Consider the following 17,241-nt stretch of genomic DNA (forward strand, 5'->3'; position numbering starts at 1 on the left):
CCTTTCGCCAACACGCCAAGATCAAGAAACGTGCGGTGGGCTGTGGTGTTGAAGGAGAGAGAGAGAGAGCGAGCGTCCATGCCTCTACCGATGAGAGAGTAAAATAATACTCGAGACTTCGAGAGCCCGCGTATACTCCGTTGAGAAACCCAGGGGATTGGGTACCTTGGGTAGCCAGTCTCGATTCTCCCGCCGAACGTTAAGGACGCCGAGTGTTGTCGCCGCTCGGAGTCGCAGAGGGCAGAGGGATAATCAATCCCGAAAGCAAGTGTAGTGTCGTGCCCGCAAAATGAATTTACAACAACAACAACAACAATAATAATAATAATAATACTAATGACAACAACTGTATGAACGACGACGAACGATAAGCGAAAGGATTCAATAATAGACGAAAGAGTCGATCGACTGCAAAGCGTGTATATCATTATAACGCCTGTACGTAAATCGAAGGTGAACGGATAACTGCTCGCGTTGGAAACTGAGTAAAAATTGATATAAAAATTATATCAAAAACATGTAGAAAACGAAAACGCGGTAAAACCTGCACGCTATATTAGATTGCAATACATCGATGTATGATTCGACAGCTCTTTAGCATTGCCATAGAAGAAATCGATGAACAATGAGTTATGGTTTGCTGGTGAATATTACAGCGGCAAGATTAAATGAAGGAAACCACAGTTGTTTATCGAATTATACCGATGCACGATATACATTGTCAGTGGAAACCTGAAGGATGATGGATTTGATATCAAGACACGTGTTGAAGGTTTATAAATCAAACACAATCGATCGACTGGAAGCAGAAAGGAAAGAAGTAAAAATCATTCATTAGTCCTAATAACAATCCTTGTCGTTACGACCGAAAGCCATAGTCTGATGATTTCTTGCTTGTATATTGAACAACTGTGCACAGTTTTATCAGACATCCGCACCACGTGATACTATAACCTTTTACGCACGTAAATGAATCCAACTTTCGCGTAAAATTCGATATTCCCGATAACGTTAATTATCATTTGATCGTCAGAGCAGTGTGGCCGCGAGGTGACGGATTATTAACTTTTGTGATGAAAGTTAATTTTTTCCCTCATTTGGATACATTTACCTGCAAAAAGTTATACCAGCATAAAACAGGTAAGATTTTAAATGTTGTTAATTTTATAAATGAATGAATAAATAATAATTTTCCGGTGGTGGCGCCCCGAGGGTTGCTCAATACTTCGACGTAGGCGTTGAAATCACAAGTCGTGTAAAAGCAATTAATGACACTGTGCTATAAAAAGGAGCCCAAGGTTTCTTCGCTTCCTCCGCACATTAATTATATACGATCCGAATATAATCGGCTGCAGGCTGCAGCTCGGCTTGTCCGCACCATGTTATATTTCCGCTGCTGCATGCTGATGTTACTGTATGCTCTTTGCCATTGTAATCGTCACATGACTACATCGTCTAACGATGAGGATGAAGTTAGTAACGTTACTGTAACGACGCTTGTTTAAGATAAATAGCTAATTCGCATCTTTAGGAATGTCCGAGATTTCGTATAAACAAAGCAAAAACCAGTATAAACAAAATATAATTTAATTTTGAAAAGCCAACTCCTTGAAAGTCATTCTTAAATTACCCAATAATGTTCATTTTTTAACCTGAGGTTTCGTTACGTCAACGTTTATACTAACTTTAGCCTAATGTCTAATATGCGTAACTGTCATTTTTGCCAGATCGTATACGTTGTTCCCGCTTGTTCCGAGACCGTATTGAACACCTACAGAATAAGGAAGCCGAAAGTGCCAAAACAGCCTGAAATTAAACTCCGCGTTAGTAGATAGTTGCACTCGTAACTAAACCAATCGCGCGTATGCGTATCTTCTATAACAGAGCTCCGCGTATATTCAATACCACTCATATTACCGCACAGCTTGTGTAAATACGCTGTTGTAACGCGCTACGATACACATTTTTTTTATACCGCATGTTCCGCAGACTGTTACGAAATTTTTACCTGTACGTTTATCCCCTACATGCCGTGGACAATTATCGAGAATTCTAGTTCGTCTTCTATAATATGACCGGCAAAAGATCGTTGAAATTAGACTGCTCTCCCATCGGCCGCTAGATTTTTCAAATTGCGAGGTCGATCGGAAAGATCTTGGCCGCAAGATTACCCAGTTCTCCGTATTTAATATCCAGCCAGGTAGTCCTACGGTCGATAGACGATACTTATCGACGCATCGAGCAATGCCCACGTTGCCTCGGCAGTCGTCCTTCAAACGGGGGACCGGAGACTCGACTGTTCACCAGACTGCACGGATAGAGCGCAAACGATATCTCCAATCGCGCATACCTTAATTATTTATCCTTGACTTGCACGGACGAACAAATCATCACGTGTCAAGTATTTTCGTCCATAGATACTTGATATTTTCATTCTCGGCGAGTCTCCTCACCGACGAAATATTGCGATATTCGGATTGTGCTCCTGCTATTTCGAAAGGCATACACGTACAATAATTTAGATCCAGGTAAACTCTCCGATCTTCTCTGCGAAGCACTCATAGTTGGATGCCCTTCAGTCAACCGTGACCTTCAATTCCCTTTTTCTTCTTATTTTCTTTCTTCTCTCGGGTTTCAATGTAATCAGGGAAGAATGTTTAATCACGGATGCCCGCGACGAGGCACCTCGAGGATCCTGTCTGCAGGTCGATAACCGAGCGTAGGGAATCTTTTACGAAAGTGCCTGCTCTCGTCTGGTTCGGTTTGATGGTTGTGGTTGTGGTTCTCCTGTAGGAATGAGAATCAGACACGTGTACATTGCACCTACGTTCACGGTGTTTATTTTTTTTTTTTACCGTCCACCTGCTTCCGGAGTAGAAATCGAAAGGTGCACGGTGGGAATCGCCTCATCGCTTCCCCCCAACCCGACTATGAAATCAATCTCAATGCATGCTTTTTTTAGGATTTTCTTCATTTTTATCGGAGACGCTGTTCCCATGACCAGATTTTTCTTCTAAATAATTATTATTTGAGCGTTCAGCGTTCCTACAATATACAGGAGTTACCGCAGCCGCGGATCGAGGATTTAACGATTTCTTGCGCAACTTATACGGTATTCATACGCTACGTGTAGTTATCAGTTATGCAATTCGAGTTCTCGGCAACAATGAGTCGACGTCACCTTATCCCGATCCGTACGTGTTCGAAATCTTTCGGCTATGGGTACACGTACAGACGTACTAAGAACTTGGTTGGCTGGAGAAATTGCCGTTGGGAATATGAAAAGAGGGGTGTTCGAGGAATAGTCAGGAAACGGTTCTCCTCTCTGCTTCGTCAAACTTCATAACCGACTATCCAACGTGCTCGGGGTACGGAGGCGTCCACCGTAAAATTTGACAAAGAACATTACGGTTCGCTCCAGAAGCTGTACGTACTTTACCCCGTGCGCTCAGCTTTTTATGATCTCCGCGATGCGGCTGTGAACAAGAAATACGGTTTACCAAGTAAACATCAGCGAACCGATCGACCGTGTTTTATTCCCCGATGCACCCCGGGCTCTGATATTTCCTCGTGCTCAGCACGAGCATCCGTAACGTCTGATTGGTACGTTTTGCGATGTTCGGACCTATTTCCGGTAATACGTGGACAAACCAAACAGGAGCTACGACAATTCTTGCTCTGCACTGTCGTGATCCTGTCATTCTCACAGTCACTGGACGAAGAAAAAGAGGGAAAAAACTAGCGTCCGACCAAACTACGATTTTCAGTCGAAACCGAAACCGAAACCGAAACTTATGTAGTTAAGTTAAAATTTAGTTAAATTTTCAACATACCCGGAAATCTAGTGTTTTTCCTAGCTTTGTAACAGATTATTCGATTAGAAATAAAAGACCTTAATTTATTCGGAAATCACTTTATTTTGAAATTCAATGTAGGTAAAAAATTAATTTCGAACATACCCGACAGTGCCCGATACGACACGAACGCCAGTTCCCGCCGAGCCAAAGTTTCGGCCAATCCGGCCGAAACTGAAACCAAAACCGAAACTTGAGTCTGTCTTTAGAAAAAACAAAGCCCATGTATCTGCGTACAAATTTCACGGTGGCGTAGATTCTTCGTGGGGCATTGTTTCATCGCGATCGTTACACGTTTAGGATTAGGGTACGGATGCGAACAGAGTTTCCGAGGTCAACAGTCAGCCGTCAGCTGTGCCGGTCCGCAGGCATGGTAGTCTAAAAAGTGAACGCAATTTATCCGCATTTAATGTGTTACTTTCTCAAGAGACCGGGGCCACTACTAGCTGAGGCGAAAACGTTGATCGAGGTTCACGAATACACACGCGAGATCTCGTCGCCGCCTGCGGAGAACAGCTTGTAGGCGGAACCGTCGGCTCGCTGACTCCAGGAGTGAAATCTCCGCGTCTCGTCGTTCGTGTCGGTACCCACTTCGCGATATACTTACCACCCCGCGCACCATCGTGCAAACTCTAACCAATATGCAGATATTAGAAAATCTATAGAAAACTCGGAGAAGACGAAAGTGTCTGCGGTGTGGCTATAATAGGGAAATTACATACATGCAATGTATATACGTGTGTAGTGTACGTGCGAGCAAAAGGCTTACACTGTAGGCGCAATGCCGCCGCCTGTTCGACCCAGATATTAATAAGACTTTCTCTTTTATTTTAGCCATGGTGAGGCGAGAGGCCACGCTGCTAATTCTATTGGTGAGTAAAACAATTATTACTGATCATCGTTTTTTTTATTTTACCCATAATGTTGATTATCATGATCATATAATCCATGCTCTGCGTCAACAAACAACAACAGTGCGATCGCTCGAATTTTTTTTTTTAATATATATATATTGCTGCTTGTACCGAGTTGCATGAATAAATTACCAACAAAAGTTGAGCGATTGCATTTTCTTTAATGTTCCTCCGGAATTTACTTTATTATCTCAAGTTTGCAGATTGCCTTCTGCAGATGATTTACCGAGGTGCATGAACACCAATTAGTGACGATGACCTTGCCGTTGCATTGTAAAAAAATTCTTTTTTCGTTCAGCCTTTTCCAACCTGGGCGCTGCTGCTACAGTCAGGCAAGCGAGGATAAAAATATGAGTTCGCAACAACTAAAACTCAAGTATCATTAGATAATGATTATTGCAGTCATACACCGGTAGGGTTAATGAAGCCATGTTTTCAGACCGCGTGTGCCGAGTTCAGTGATTCCTTTTCTTCTCGTACAATATAACGTATCCCATATATCTATGTGTTACATCTGTATGCGTAAACCGCGCACGCTGTCCAGTTGTGATCTTTGCTAGTTCTATTGACCCGTTTAAGAGCGATATACTTATATCCGTACGCGTTAATAAGCCCTAATTTTTTCACGAATGACATCCAGCGAATGGCGCGATTTATGCATTTATTTCGCGTTATTTATCAATTATAGCACAAGGCGAATAGTAGTATTTTAGCAGTCGAATTGAACTACAGGGTGTATACAAGGTATGGAGTATTAATGACTTTATTCGTATATTTCAATGCCAAATGCTAAATACGCTTGGCTAATTGTTTCGGGCAAGTGAGTTCGAAGCACACTCTCTACACGTGATATATTCTTTCATTCTGACGGAGATGAAAGTGAAATTAACTGTTAAAAAAAAAAGAAATTTATTATCAATCCTTGCGCTATCAAGTGTCAACGTAAAGGGGGGTTTAAGTATCATGTACATGAAGTTTTCTCATGCTGCGGATAAAGATTAAAGAGTGGCCCGTGAGCAAATATGGCCAAACGTCGCGAGACACAATCTATTCGAATGTCGTCAGAGCCCCGCCTACTTTTACTTCTCTCTCCCGCAAACGGCGAGTTTTGCTATCCATTCATACATAATAAGATGATAGGAAGCTACGGCATGTACGACAAGTTATTTGTATGCAGTGATGGTAAATTGCATGAAGTGGACGCAAAAAAATATGCCAAATTTGAGGATGGATGAAAGATAAATGTGTCGAGGATTGGAAATGCCGTCGAGGCGCGACTACGCATCGTTTGTATACTGCATACCTACACCTATGCATATACGCGTACTTGTATTATTATATGTACTCGCATGCATTGCGTAATTGACCGAGTTGAATCGTCTTGAACAGCGATTTGCCTACTTCGGAGGCTGTCTTCGTCTTTTGTGGGCATGCGGCACGTTCTACGACACTACGGCAGCTACTCACGCGCATTGTAGAGTGCAGACTGGTATCGCAACCTTGCGTTAGACCTCCTCGAGGAGGCCCAGTCTTTGCACGTAATCGGGTTTATTATATAGGTATACGCATAGATGTTTTTTCTATTACAGGATGAGTGCTTCTGGTCACAGTGATCGCGCGGTAAGCCAAATGAATGTAATATACGGAGAGAACTGACGAATACTCACGAACAATGAGTATAAGATTCGAAATTGAGTACGTGTCGATGCGTCCAAAACGTCGTCTTGAGAAATTGTTAAAATTACTTTCTAGTTCCCGTGTATATGTGTAATACGTACAGACAAACAGCATGTATTAATTGTTGTTGCCCGTACTGTTATTGTCACGATTGACGCGGTACAGTCACGGATCTCTGCAAGTACAACTTACACCTATTCGTGCCGATTTCTGCGTAGGACGTCATCCTTGGTGGCCCGCCTCTGCGATACTCTATAGCCATAATATGCAATGTATGTACGGGGATACATGTAAAGTTTTTTGCATATAGATATTGCGAGTATATAGCCGTGTGCGTGGACAACGTATACCGATTTTTATACGGGTATCGATATAGCTCTGCGAACACGTTTGGCGACATCGCTGCTGCTTCGTCTGTATTCCAAACGCATGGTCCACGAGACCACGACGCCGACGCAGCAGCAGCAGCAACAGCGTTTCAAGTGACGTCAGATTATCCACGTACACGTATATATAGGTATAATAGTGGACATATAAGGACGCCCACCACTGCGACTTGCCTTGTGAACTGGTTAGTCATCCGACGAACTGCCCGGACTTGGCGTATCTTGTCCCTCACATGCTGCAAAGTCTCATACGTAACGCTCTTGTACAAATCGCGTACAGTTGTTTATTCGCGTTTATTCAAAATTTCACCCGATGTATGTCAAAAACGATGCGATTTGGGTTTGTTGCAAGAAAGCTGATCATGACTGTTTCTATAAAACATGAAGAGAAAGTTATTCGGGTATGTAAAGATGACTGATTAAAAATTCGCGACGCTGCAGATGCAATCACGCCTCGCGGTAAAGGCGACCGATTTTACAATATTGCACTTACTATATAATATTAACCTCCACATTACTGGATCCAAACTATCGTGCAGATTTTTCTTTGGCGTATACTCAAGCCAGCGCTTTACATCGCTTGGGCCATACGTCTTTTACTCCTCCCTTTCGAATTCTCCCGCTCCGCTGCAGCCGTGCCGGGTAAAACTCGCCAAGGTTCTCGTATCTCCGCGGTTCTCGGCCGTTTACCTTATATAGCAAGCAAGGCATATAAACTTTGAAATATACGTCCGATTTATTCGTATCACATTATATCATTCATTTATTCTCATAATAATAATAATGATGATAATAATAATAATAATAATAATTCTTCATTAATCACAATTACGTTTTCATATACATGGGAGTAAGAGTAGAGTAAAGCAATGGGTTGGCGGTGGTAGTCGAAACACCCGTATTTGCACGAGGGACAAGGGAAACTGCCGAAAACCTTGTCCATACGGTCGGTAATGAGAGATTTGAAAATAATGTATCGACTGCATTTGATTTTACAATTCAGGTAGCTTTATAAATTTTCAATTCTAAATATATCATACGCAGCATTATTGACATGGAAGGAAGGGTGCCTGCAGCTTGCAGGGCACTTTTATTTTCATTTATCAATCCAGTCCGTACACGGCAACTTGGTACAATATAGCACGCGTCGTTGTCCCCAAGAGATGAAAGTGGCTCAGCGAGTGGTTTGTTCGATCCCGAGCCGGTTCTAAAGTCTCCGAACAATTTATTGCCGAGAATAGATACTCTTCATCCAAGTTATCTGAGTACTTCATCAATTATCGCGGTATGGCCGCAGGACAACTGCTCTATTCATCGAATCATTATATCGAGCGAGTCACAATGCGTTGGGAGCCTTTGTTTTTCAATCACTCAATTTCCAACGATCGATTCTTGACGTCATGAAGTCAAATTTTTCCGATCTTTGTTCCAGGTCACAATACTGAGGCACAGTACTACACATGCCGCCCAAATACCTGCCCTACCGACCAGTGAGTATGCCATATTCAACAATAATCAGATAATATGGAACAAAATATGTTGGAATTGAACTTTGCAAACAATAATAAGGAACCGTACCTACATAACACAACACCGTAACACCATTCACTGATGTATCTAACAAAGTCCCTAAATGCGAATAATTTTTTTTAATTATCGTGATCTTTGTTGTCGTTTTAATACGTTGCAACGTTATTTTTTTTTTTTTTTTGAATTACGGAGCGCCTTTCCGCTTACACTGCATGCATTGAATCGGTGAAAATAAAAACTTCTCTTTCAATGTTCATCGTCATCTTTCTCTTTCTTCTTCTCTCTTTCCCCTCATTACTGTGTACTGTTTGATAATGGAGAGTATGTAGTGCCAAGACGGATGCCGTACCTGCAGACTCATTCTAGACTTGTATGTACTCTCGCGTGGATGATCTGAAATCTAGGTCGCACGATTCTGCGCTCACCTTCCTCCTTCCCTCGAAACGGAAGGTCATCGTTTCTCGGTCTGGTATAAAGAATGTGTAGGTAAGAATGTCGGCTCACCCTCACAGCGAGATCCACTTCCGCACCGGATCAGATGTGTTGGTACGAATGTCGCGCCTTTAACTTGATCAATTTCTCAACCTGTGGCAAGTGGAAAAATTACAGGAATGAAACACCACGAATAATCTATGAAATTAATGAAAAAAGTTCTCGGATTCATTGACAATTATCCTGCAAAAGGAAAAAATGGCAAATTGCATAGTAACAAAATGTTTCAATTAATCCTACATGTAGGAAATTCGAACGCGCTTTCGTGCGAAAAAAAACTTGTCAAAGGTGGCTATTTTTACAAGGCACCTGCCTAACGATGTGGTAGAACTTTGAGGAACGATAGAATTTCTCGTATGCTGTAATTTCGATGTCTGGTAATATAGATTCAGTATTTTTCCTCCTTCTTGTTCTAATATTGTTTTACAAAAATTTCAACCAATAATTATAGCAACAATAAAATATTTCCCCAAAAGTGGAGATATACGTGGCATTCTACCAACTCAACCCACCGCGAATCTTGACATTTTTAATTTAGTTGAAACTTGGCTATCTTTTTGCATTCTGTGAAAAAAGGTACCTTGATTCTTTTCAAATTTTTTTGACAAACCGTTCATGAGGTACGAATTTTGGAAAATTTTAATAATTTTTCTTTCAAACACTTATAATTTAGAAAAAAATCCTTGATTTCGAACGTTTTTTTTTTTTTTTTTTTTAATTACAAATTGTGTGATTCAAGTGTACTTTTTAAAAATGCAATGTAAAAAAATATTAAAAGCTTTTGCTTAAAATCACTCTCAATGTTAAAGATCAATCTTTATTCGAAATCGCGCAATAGAGTTTTCGAGTTTCTGCTATTGTTTTAGTCTTTGTACCTACATCGGATATTAAGATTATTGGCAGCTTTGTCATAATTTGCAATTGTTTAAAACTTTACTTTGATGTTTGGTAAGCTAGTTGGTTTTTAGACCAATTCGCATAGCGCTTGATATGTTAAAATTTGTTGATTAAATGGCAACTGAAGACTAAATACTTGCTCGTGCTGCTGCTCTTTTTATCCCACCCTCAACGCCGTCGCAAGGTCCTTTACTATGATGGTTCGCGAGAAATGCCATTCGGCATTTATTTCAAACTATTCTTCTCGATAGCAAATATTTATAAAATTTTTGTAGTTTTTGAACTGTTGTCGAACTTCATCAGAAAAAATAATAAATTTGTTTAACATTTTTAGGCAAGTTTTTAATAAAGTTAGTGATAATTCGTAAAAACGTGAACTGCATTTGCATCATGGGTGATACGTTGAAAGTGATTTCAGGCTTAAATGAAAATCATTGATGTAAAATATTCAAACGATAAAGATATTAAAAATAAAATTTGATAACAAAAATCGCGTTCTAAATACTGATTCGTTATTTCAACAATTTTTCACTACTCGTATGTTTAATAAGACATTTTATAGAGACATTGCAAGTAATGTTTGAAGTTTTAAATAAACAAAATGGATTTCATCAATTTCAAGAATTCAAAATCGAAAGTATGAAAAATCAAGTTGAAAAAATTCATATTCATGAATTTTTCAAAAAGTCATAAGCAGTTGAAAAAAAACTTGAAATTTTTGAAAATTCATATCACATGAACATTTTCAAAAAAAAAAGTTTTTCACAGAATACAAAAAGATAACCAAGTTTCGGCCAGATCAAAAATGTCAATATTTGCAGCAGGTTGAATTGGTATGGAATGCCCTACATACCATACATATGTATAATATACATTCCACTCTGATGAAAATTAGCTTGAATGAATAGAAGTTTAACTAGTTTCTCCATTGTTAAGTACCTATGTACTACTATACTTAATTACAAGGGTTTCTCCGAAAACGGTCGAGCACGTTTTCGCCGGCTTGAACTACTTTTTTTCTTTTTAGAAATTACGGCTACAAGAATAACGATTTCCATAATAACTTACATCCATGCCAGATATACAAATCTGAACATGCGATATTGCGAGTTCTTGATTCCGTACAAAGGTATGAAAAAATCTGTTATTACTCGGACCAATTACGTCTGCACGTCTTCACCGATCAGTCTTGAAAATAACATAACTGCGAGTCATGGTGATAAATAAGGCGATGCGAACAACAGCTAGGAGCGATCGCGGATATAATCTACCTGTACGGGATGGATTATAGATCCTGTGTGTAACGTGACTCGGGTCGATCGTCGTGAGGTAGGATGTACGAGATAAGAGACGTGTGATTGACACACGCATCGGTGGCAGTTATAGATGCGTGTATGCGATAACCGTGTATGTCCATACATGCAATGCAATCTCGCATCACGTACCACTACTTGTGTGGGGGTAAGTTTTTGCTCCTCAGCAAGGAACAAATTGGCCCTCGCGTAATGTTTGCATAGAGGGGGTATACCTGTGTACACCATTTAACTCAGGTACCTACAACAAGTGTATAACGAAGGCACCTGCCTATGAATGTTACAGTTGTTGAGACTTGGAGATATTATGCTCGACAAGTTTTTTGCCAGCTTTGGAGATGATACAGCAACTGGCCTTTTATTTTCTCTAGGCTCGCTTCGCCCCGGGATGTCGTGTTGATTGCAAATCTCCCATTGTGATCTGGCGTAATATAGCATAGCTTGGAACAATACATACGCGGCTACCTGTTTATACCGCTTATACATTTTCGAAGCGTTAATTAACAACGGACGAGATAAACATCCTTTGCAGCGGGCGTAATTCACTGTGACGAGGGACTTTAGGCTTATCGTATAATGCCTCTCCCTACCCAGCTATATTATGCGTAATTGGACTCTATGCACGCGGACTATACCTGTAGAATACCACCGTCTACACGATGGCCAACTTCCCTGAGTGTCAGAAAGTTGAAAATATATTAACATCAGAGAATCGGTTAGTTGGTAAAAGGCACAGAGAAGAACAAGGGCTTTGTTTGGTTCTTTATTCCTATTTCCTGTTTTCGCGGGCAATCTCCGGCAATGTGCATGTGTGTACGTATATTCAGGTGCAAAGAAGTGAGCGGCAATCGGCTTTGCGCAGAAAACGGCAAGGTCGATGGTGTTGAGAAAGAAAAATTCCGAATTATTTGTTGGATGTTGGGAAATCGCACCAAATCGTAATGTATACAATATATGTTTATATAACGCGAGAATGGTTTACACGTTTTTCCATGCGTATTTACCGTACACAAAGAACCCGTTTCTATGACGGTCGAATGAGTCTGCGAATGCGCATGCGCGGAGTACCGAAAAAACCACTTTCAAGTCCTAGGAGTTAAAACTGGTCTTTTCCGTGCTGTGCGCATGCGCTGTGGCGGACAAATCCGACATTACGTGACTCTAACCTCAGTTTTGTGATTCGTGAAAAAACGCGTGACGTACTCTCGTTGCGTAAAGAATCGTGTGCAACAAGGAGGCAACGATCTTTTCGCCTAGCGTATTTGCAATATTCTTCTTCTGCTCACCTACGACTCATATTGCAAACTTACGCTTCGCCCGAAGAAACAAAGTTTGCGTCCTTGTTACACAATATACTATTCTCGCGTATTATTCGTTCCTGGAGATATACGCTTATACGCACGGGGTCAATTAATCCAATTACCCGCTGCATATCCGTGTACATTTCCAGTATTATAGGGTATAAGGTACAGTTATATACGGAGTCAATGAACCTTGATTTGAGTCTGGCAAATCTATTAACGTAATATGTAGATGCTACACGCATAAGTGTGCATGCCTGCGAACAGGTAATTGCTTGGGGCTGTTTCTAGCTGTTAATAAGCGGTAATATTTCTCCACGAGGCTTCGGTCGCTATAACGTTTTCGTTCACCAATGGGAATTTATTTTCATCCGTAGTTAGGTACATATAGGTATGCAAAAATTTATAGTCGCCGAACGTGTTTAGCTTATAGAAACACCGAGGACAACTGTTATTATTTCCGTTAAATCATCGCTAAGATTATACATTCTTCCCGCGTTGTCGATATAAAAACTACCGTGGTTGCCTGAGCAGAACGGAAAAAAAAGAAGAGAAAAAGTTATAACGAAGCAAGAAGAAGAAGATACCTATTGACGTAAAATTATTTACCTACTTGGAACTGAGTTCCGACTACGTATTATACACAATACTCTACACCGGTATATGCGTATGTGATAAGTAATGTAAGGTCCTTGATACTTTTTACCTTGAACATCACTTCGTCCATCTTATGAGGTGGGGAAGAAACCGGTGACCGGTGATGTCTGGGACTTTGGAGTCGTAAACAGGAAATGAGCCACGAATTTTACGTTTTCTTGAAGTCGTTGCAGATGAGCGCAATGATTCGTCATCATCCGTCTCAATCCACCGGTAGACATATGACGTCATCCGTATGTAACCTGTAACTTTGAACATTGTTCGTATATGGTTTAAGACGAGTTTCATCCGCCATTTAATATACGCTGTCACACTTGCTTTCTGTTCACAAGTTCTTCTTTTTACTGCTGTTACTATATTGGTCTTGTATGTGTGCTATTTTTTATTGCTCCAGACAAAAGGTCCGTTAGAAGTTATAGTTCCGATGTATTATATTATAAAATGAGAGCAATGAACGAAGCGGACGACGAGGCGTGATAAAGTGTAATTGGCCGGTGCGAAGTGTCGTATCGATCATCAAAGAGCCGGGATCCTGATCGTGAGAATCGCTAATTACCCGGCTCCTTGCCAATCTTGCTGACTGGACACTTTAATCGTGTGACTTTTAACATTATCTACTATATATAAACGTCCAAAGTTCGCCGTGCATGGTTAGACCGGAGTATATAACCATATACACGAGTATAATTACAGTTGATGAAATCACATCGTTATATCCGCCTGGTCATCTTCGCAAAAATAAAGAATAAGAACAGACTATGCTCAAACGCCAGCAAAAGAACACGTTCTCATCCTTTTCGTTACGGGTTTCTCGTCTACTTCGCCTATATTTTATGTGCAAAAAGCTTTGGATCTTTCAAACCAATTAATCCATTCTAATTATTCATCATTACCGCAAGTACAACTATTCGTTAAAAGCATGACAGCGGATGTGAGACCTCCAGAATGCGGCACAACGGAGCGGACGTACGATTAGCGACTGAAAAAGAATACCGGCGATTTCGCCAATTATCGACCACTTGCAAGGGCGTAACATATATCTATTCAATTTGAGGACACCGATATTACGTGCTTGGCCGGTTTATTTTTTACATTACTTCCGCCAAACACTGCGGTGCTCTGAGCTCTCTGCTTCGGAAGGCAAACTCTACGGATAGGAGAATCCCGTTAGGATTTTTCTCGTCTCTCCGAATCAACAGAGTATAGTAGGTAGGTAGGTAGGTAGGTATAAGGTACTATAAAGAAACGGCAACCGGCTCTGGTATCAGGAGGCAGCGGTAAAATCTTCGGCCGCCCGCGGTTTATGCAATAATTATCCCCACTGAGAGGCTGTGGCTGAACGTTTCACGTTTCTTTTGCTTTCTGTGATTAATTTTTTTGTCGGATTGTTTTTTATCTTCATTTTCCGATATTTTTTGCAGTCGCGGAAAGACTTTATTCAGTAGGAATGTAGGAGTCGCTTTTAGTAAATACCTGTAGTGTATAGTATAATAACAGACGAACCGGACTGCCGCTGACCGCGTATAAAGTGAATCTGTGTATAATATACCTTATAGTCCGTAATATCACTGTGAATACTTATACCTATACAGGAATCGACGTATTTATAACGGATCTGGAAGACACGGTACGACACGTGTTAACCTACATTTCGTGATTAAACCGCCCGCAAGAATCGATTCTGTATTACAATTAAGTCTATAGGTGTAAAGCTGTAGTTCGCACGCGTTACGTGTGTATTCGCCGTATAAAACATTGGGCGTGATTTTGAAGGACTCTAATGGCTGATGACTTTTCAATCCATCTCCGCAATTTGTTTATTGTCGCGAGGGCTGTCCCCACTATAACCAATATAAAACTAAAACAATATATAATTAAATGAAGAATTGGATAAATATATCTACGACATAATTGCGTACAACTTGTACGTCGAATCACTGGATTTTTTTCTCCTAACATGTAAAATCATGATACTATCTGCCAGAAACCTGCAAATAAGTGCAGAAAGACAACGGAAATTGAATTTTACGATCGCGTTCAAGACGCGCATCGCTTCCGCAGGTGTATATGCCTACCTAAGAACCGAGGTACTAAAATATTCAATCCGTCCTCTTACTGCATACACGCGGTGGATACAATCGGCAGGGTATACGTACGATCGCTGCCTACAACCGGATGTCTGTCGAGTACCCGACTTCCGGATGTCGCATCCCGTGAAGACTACAGCCATCCAACCGATATAATTCGACGATTGCACCACGTTTATATCACGTATGTTTTTTTTTTTTTTTTTTTTTTTTAATGCATACCACGTTCTTGACTTCAAACTCAGGTACAATGTGCGCGATTACCGCTGACTTTTCAAAATTCCTCTTTTTCTTTTGAAATCCACCTTTTCTTCGTCCTCTCGGAGTAAAAATTCCAAGACAGGTTTACAGGCATCGAACGCGGTTCGATGTTCCTTTGTTCTCGCGCGGGGCGTCGTCTTCTTCTCGGTGGTGAGTCATCGCCCGAAGGGACCAGTAGACGGGACCAGACAGGCAAGTTGAAGAAGAAGAAACAAAAAGAGAAGAACGGAAAAAACAGAACTCTACAAGCCTCCGAATTGCAATACGCATTTATTCCTTGACTAAGCGATTGCTTGTAAATTCACAAGCTGCTCCGTACTTTGCGCGGAAGTAAACGAAAAACTTCATTTCCGCTTGTGCAAGTCGATCTTGAGCTAAGGAAACAATAGATCGGAATTCTCAGAATGGATCGGTACGAACTTCCTTTTAAAATCTTTCCCCTATATAGCTTCTGCACTTTGTCACAATATTTTTGCAAAATATTGCAGGTTGACGATTAAGGGGGGAGCCTGCTTTAGAGGCTTCACAAAATCGATTTTTTCAAGGATTTTTTTGGGAAGGAAAGAAATATCCGATTGAACCGAAACTTTCAGGTTTTATTGTTATATATTTCAGCAGTCTTCTTAAATTTTTTCATTAAGATATATGTCATATTATGCCTGGTACAAGCATTTCACCGAGGCGTCTCGAGTGTGCATTTGTCGTGCGGCGGGAAAGGTGCAGGTCGCAATTTCCACCTGAAACAAAGAACCCAAAAAAATTTTTACTTCTCAATAGTATAGCTTCTAGTTAAACCAAGAAAATTCAACAAAAAGTGAAAAATTCAACAATTAGGTTCAACTAGAAGAGAATTTAATCCCGAGTACAATGCAATTTGTCTCGTTTCGATAGGACGTTTATTTTTTTCCCTATCTTTCCCGCCAATTAGGAAAAATCGTAAAAATGAAAAACCGAGAAATCGTGCGTCAAAGTTTTCGTATATAAAAAATCGTAATTTTCTTGAACTTACCGCATTAATATGCTAATCAGCGATTCCTGGTCCATAGAGTTGCCCTTCAGACTCTTCAAAAAACTGGTTCAAAACTTCAAAAAACTGGTTCAGACTCTTCAAAAAACTGGTTGAAAACTTCAAAAAACCGCTCGTATACCTGCTCGACGCTTGCTCACTATTTCTTCTGTAACTCCGAAAATATTTCGAATTTGCGTCTGAAATTTTAGGGACACATTCTTGGATAGTTTGGGAAGACATTTATGCAAAAAAAAAAAAAATAGATTTTTTGAAGCCTCTAAAGCAGGCTCCCCCCTTAAGCCGATCGTCCGATAAAACCAAGTTTGAGTAACGATCGATCAAGCCTTGTACATTATATCTCAAGTTCTGTGGCCGTTATGATGAGCATGCTGAGTGCGATCATGTGAATACTTGCCGTAAGACGACCGGAGGAATAAATTAAGTAAACGATTCGAAACGATGAGAGGAAACGAAAGAAAGAGCCACCATTTAATATATGCAAAAGCACATAAAATATAACTGCAAGCGATATACAGAAGCGTTAAGAAATTGTGTGTATTAAGTTAAATTCGTTGCGACTTTATATTCGATACTAATTCAGTTCTTGTATAGCAACAGTCCGCAATAGCTGGACGCACTGCAGCTTCGCTCATTACTTACAATATTTTCTAACTGCCGACGTCACTCTTACAGTCGGGGGAACGGAAACCGCAATCGTATACAAAATTGTATGCAGAAGAAATTCAATCAATGTATTTTGCGTACTACGTGCTTCCTAAAGTTCATACCCTCTATATACATCGTATCTTTAACCGTTACAATAACTCATTAGGAGAAACGGAAGTCGATTTTTAAATTATCAG

The 17,241-nt window shown here is 40.5% G+C and overlaps 1 protein-coding gene and 1 long non-coding RNA gene across 2 annotated transcripts in view; one reads left to right on the forward strand and one right to left on the reverse strand.

Moving 5' to 3' along the window:
- Positions 1–96: 96 nt before the first annotated feature.
- The window catches only part of pio (piopio), a 33,801-nt gene continuing 16,656 nt past the window's right edge, over positions 97–17,241 (forward strand). The window contains exons 1-3 of the mRNA XM_046623854.2: positions 97–1,140; positions 4,689–4,726; positions 8,264–8,321. Of these exons, the coding sequence (XP_046479810.1) occupies positions 1,074–1,140; positions 4,689–4,726; positions 8,264–8,321 (163 nt within the window). The 5' untranslated portion in view covers positions 97–1,073. The remainder of the gene's footprint in view (positions 1,141–4,688; positions 4,727–8,263; positions 8,322–17,241) is intronic.
- LOC124217799 (uncharacterized) lies at positions 15,957–16,678 on the reverse strand. The gene is made up of 2 exons (XR_006882918.2): positions 16,379–16,678; positions 15,957–16,106 (listed from the first exon to the last, which is right to left on the reverse strand). It is a non-coding gene; the product is annotated as an uncharacterized lncRNA (long non-coding RNA).

This window comes from Neodiprion pinetum, chromosome 4 (genome assembly GCF_021155775.2).
Source record: "Neodiprion pinetum isolate iyNeoPine1 chromosome 4, iyNeoPine1.2, whole genome shotgun sequence".
NCBI lineage: Eukaryota > Metazoa > Arthropoda > Insecta > Hymenoptera > Diprionidae > Neodiprion > Neodiprion pinetum.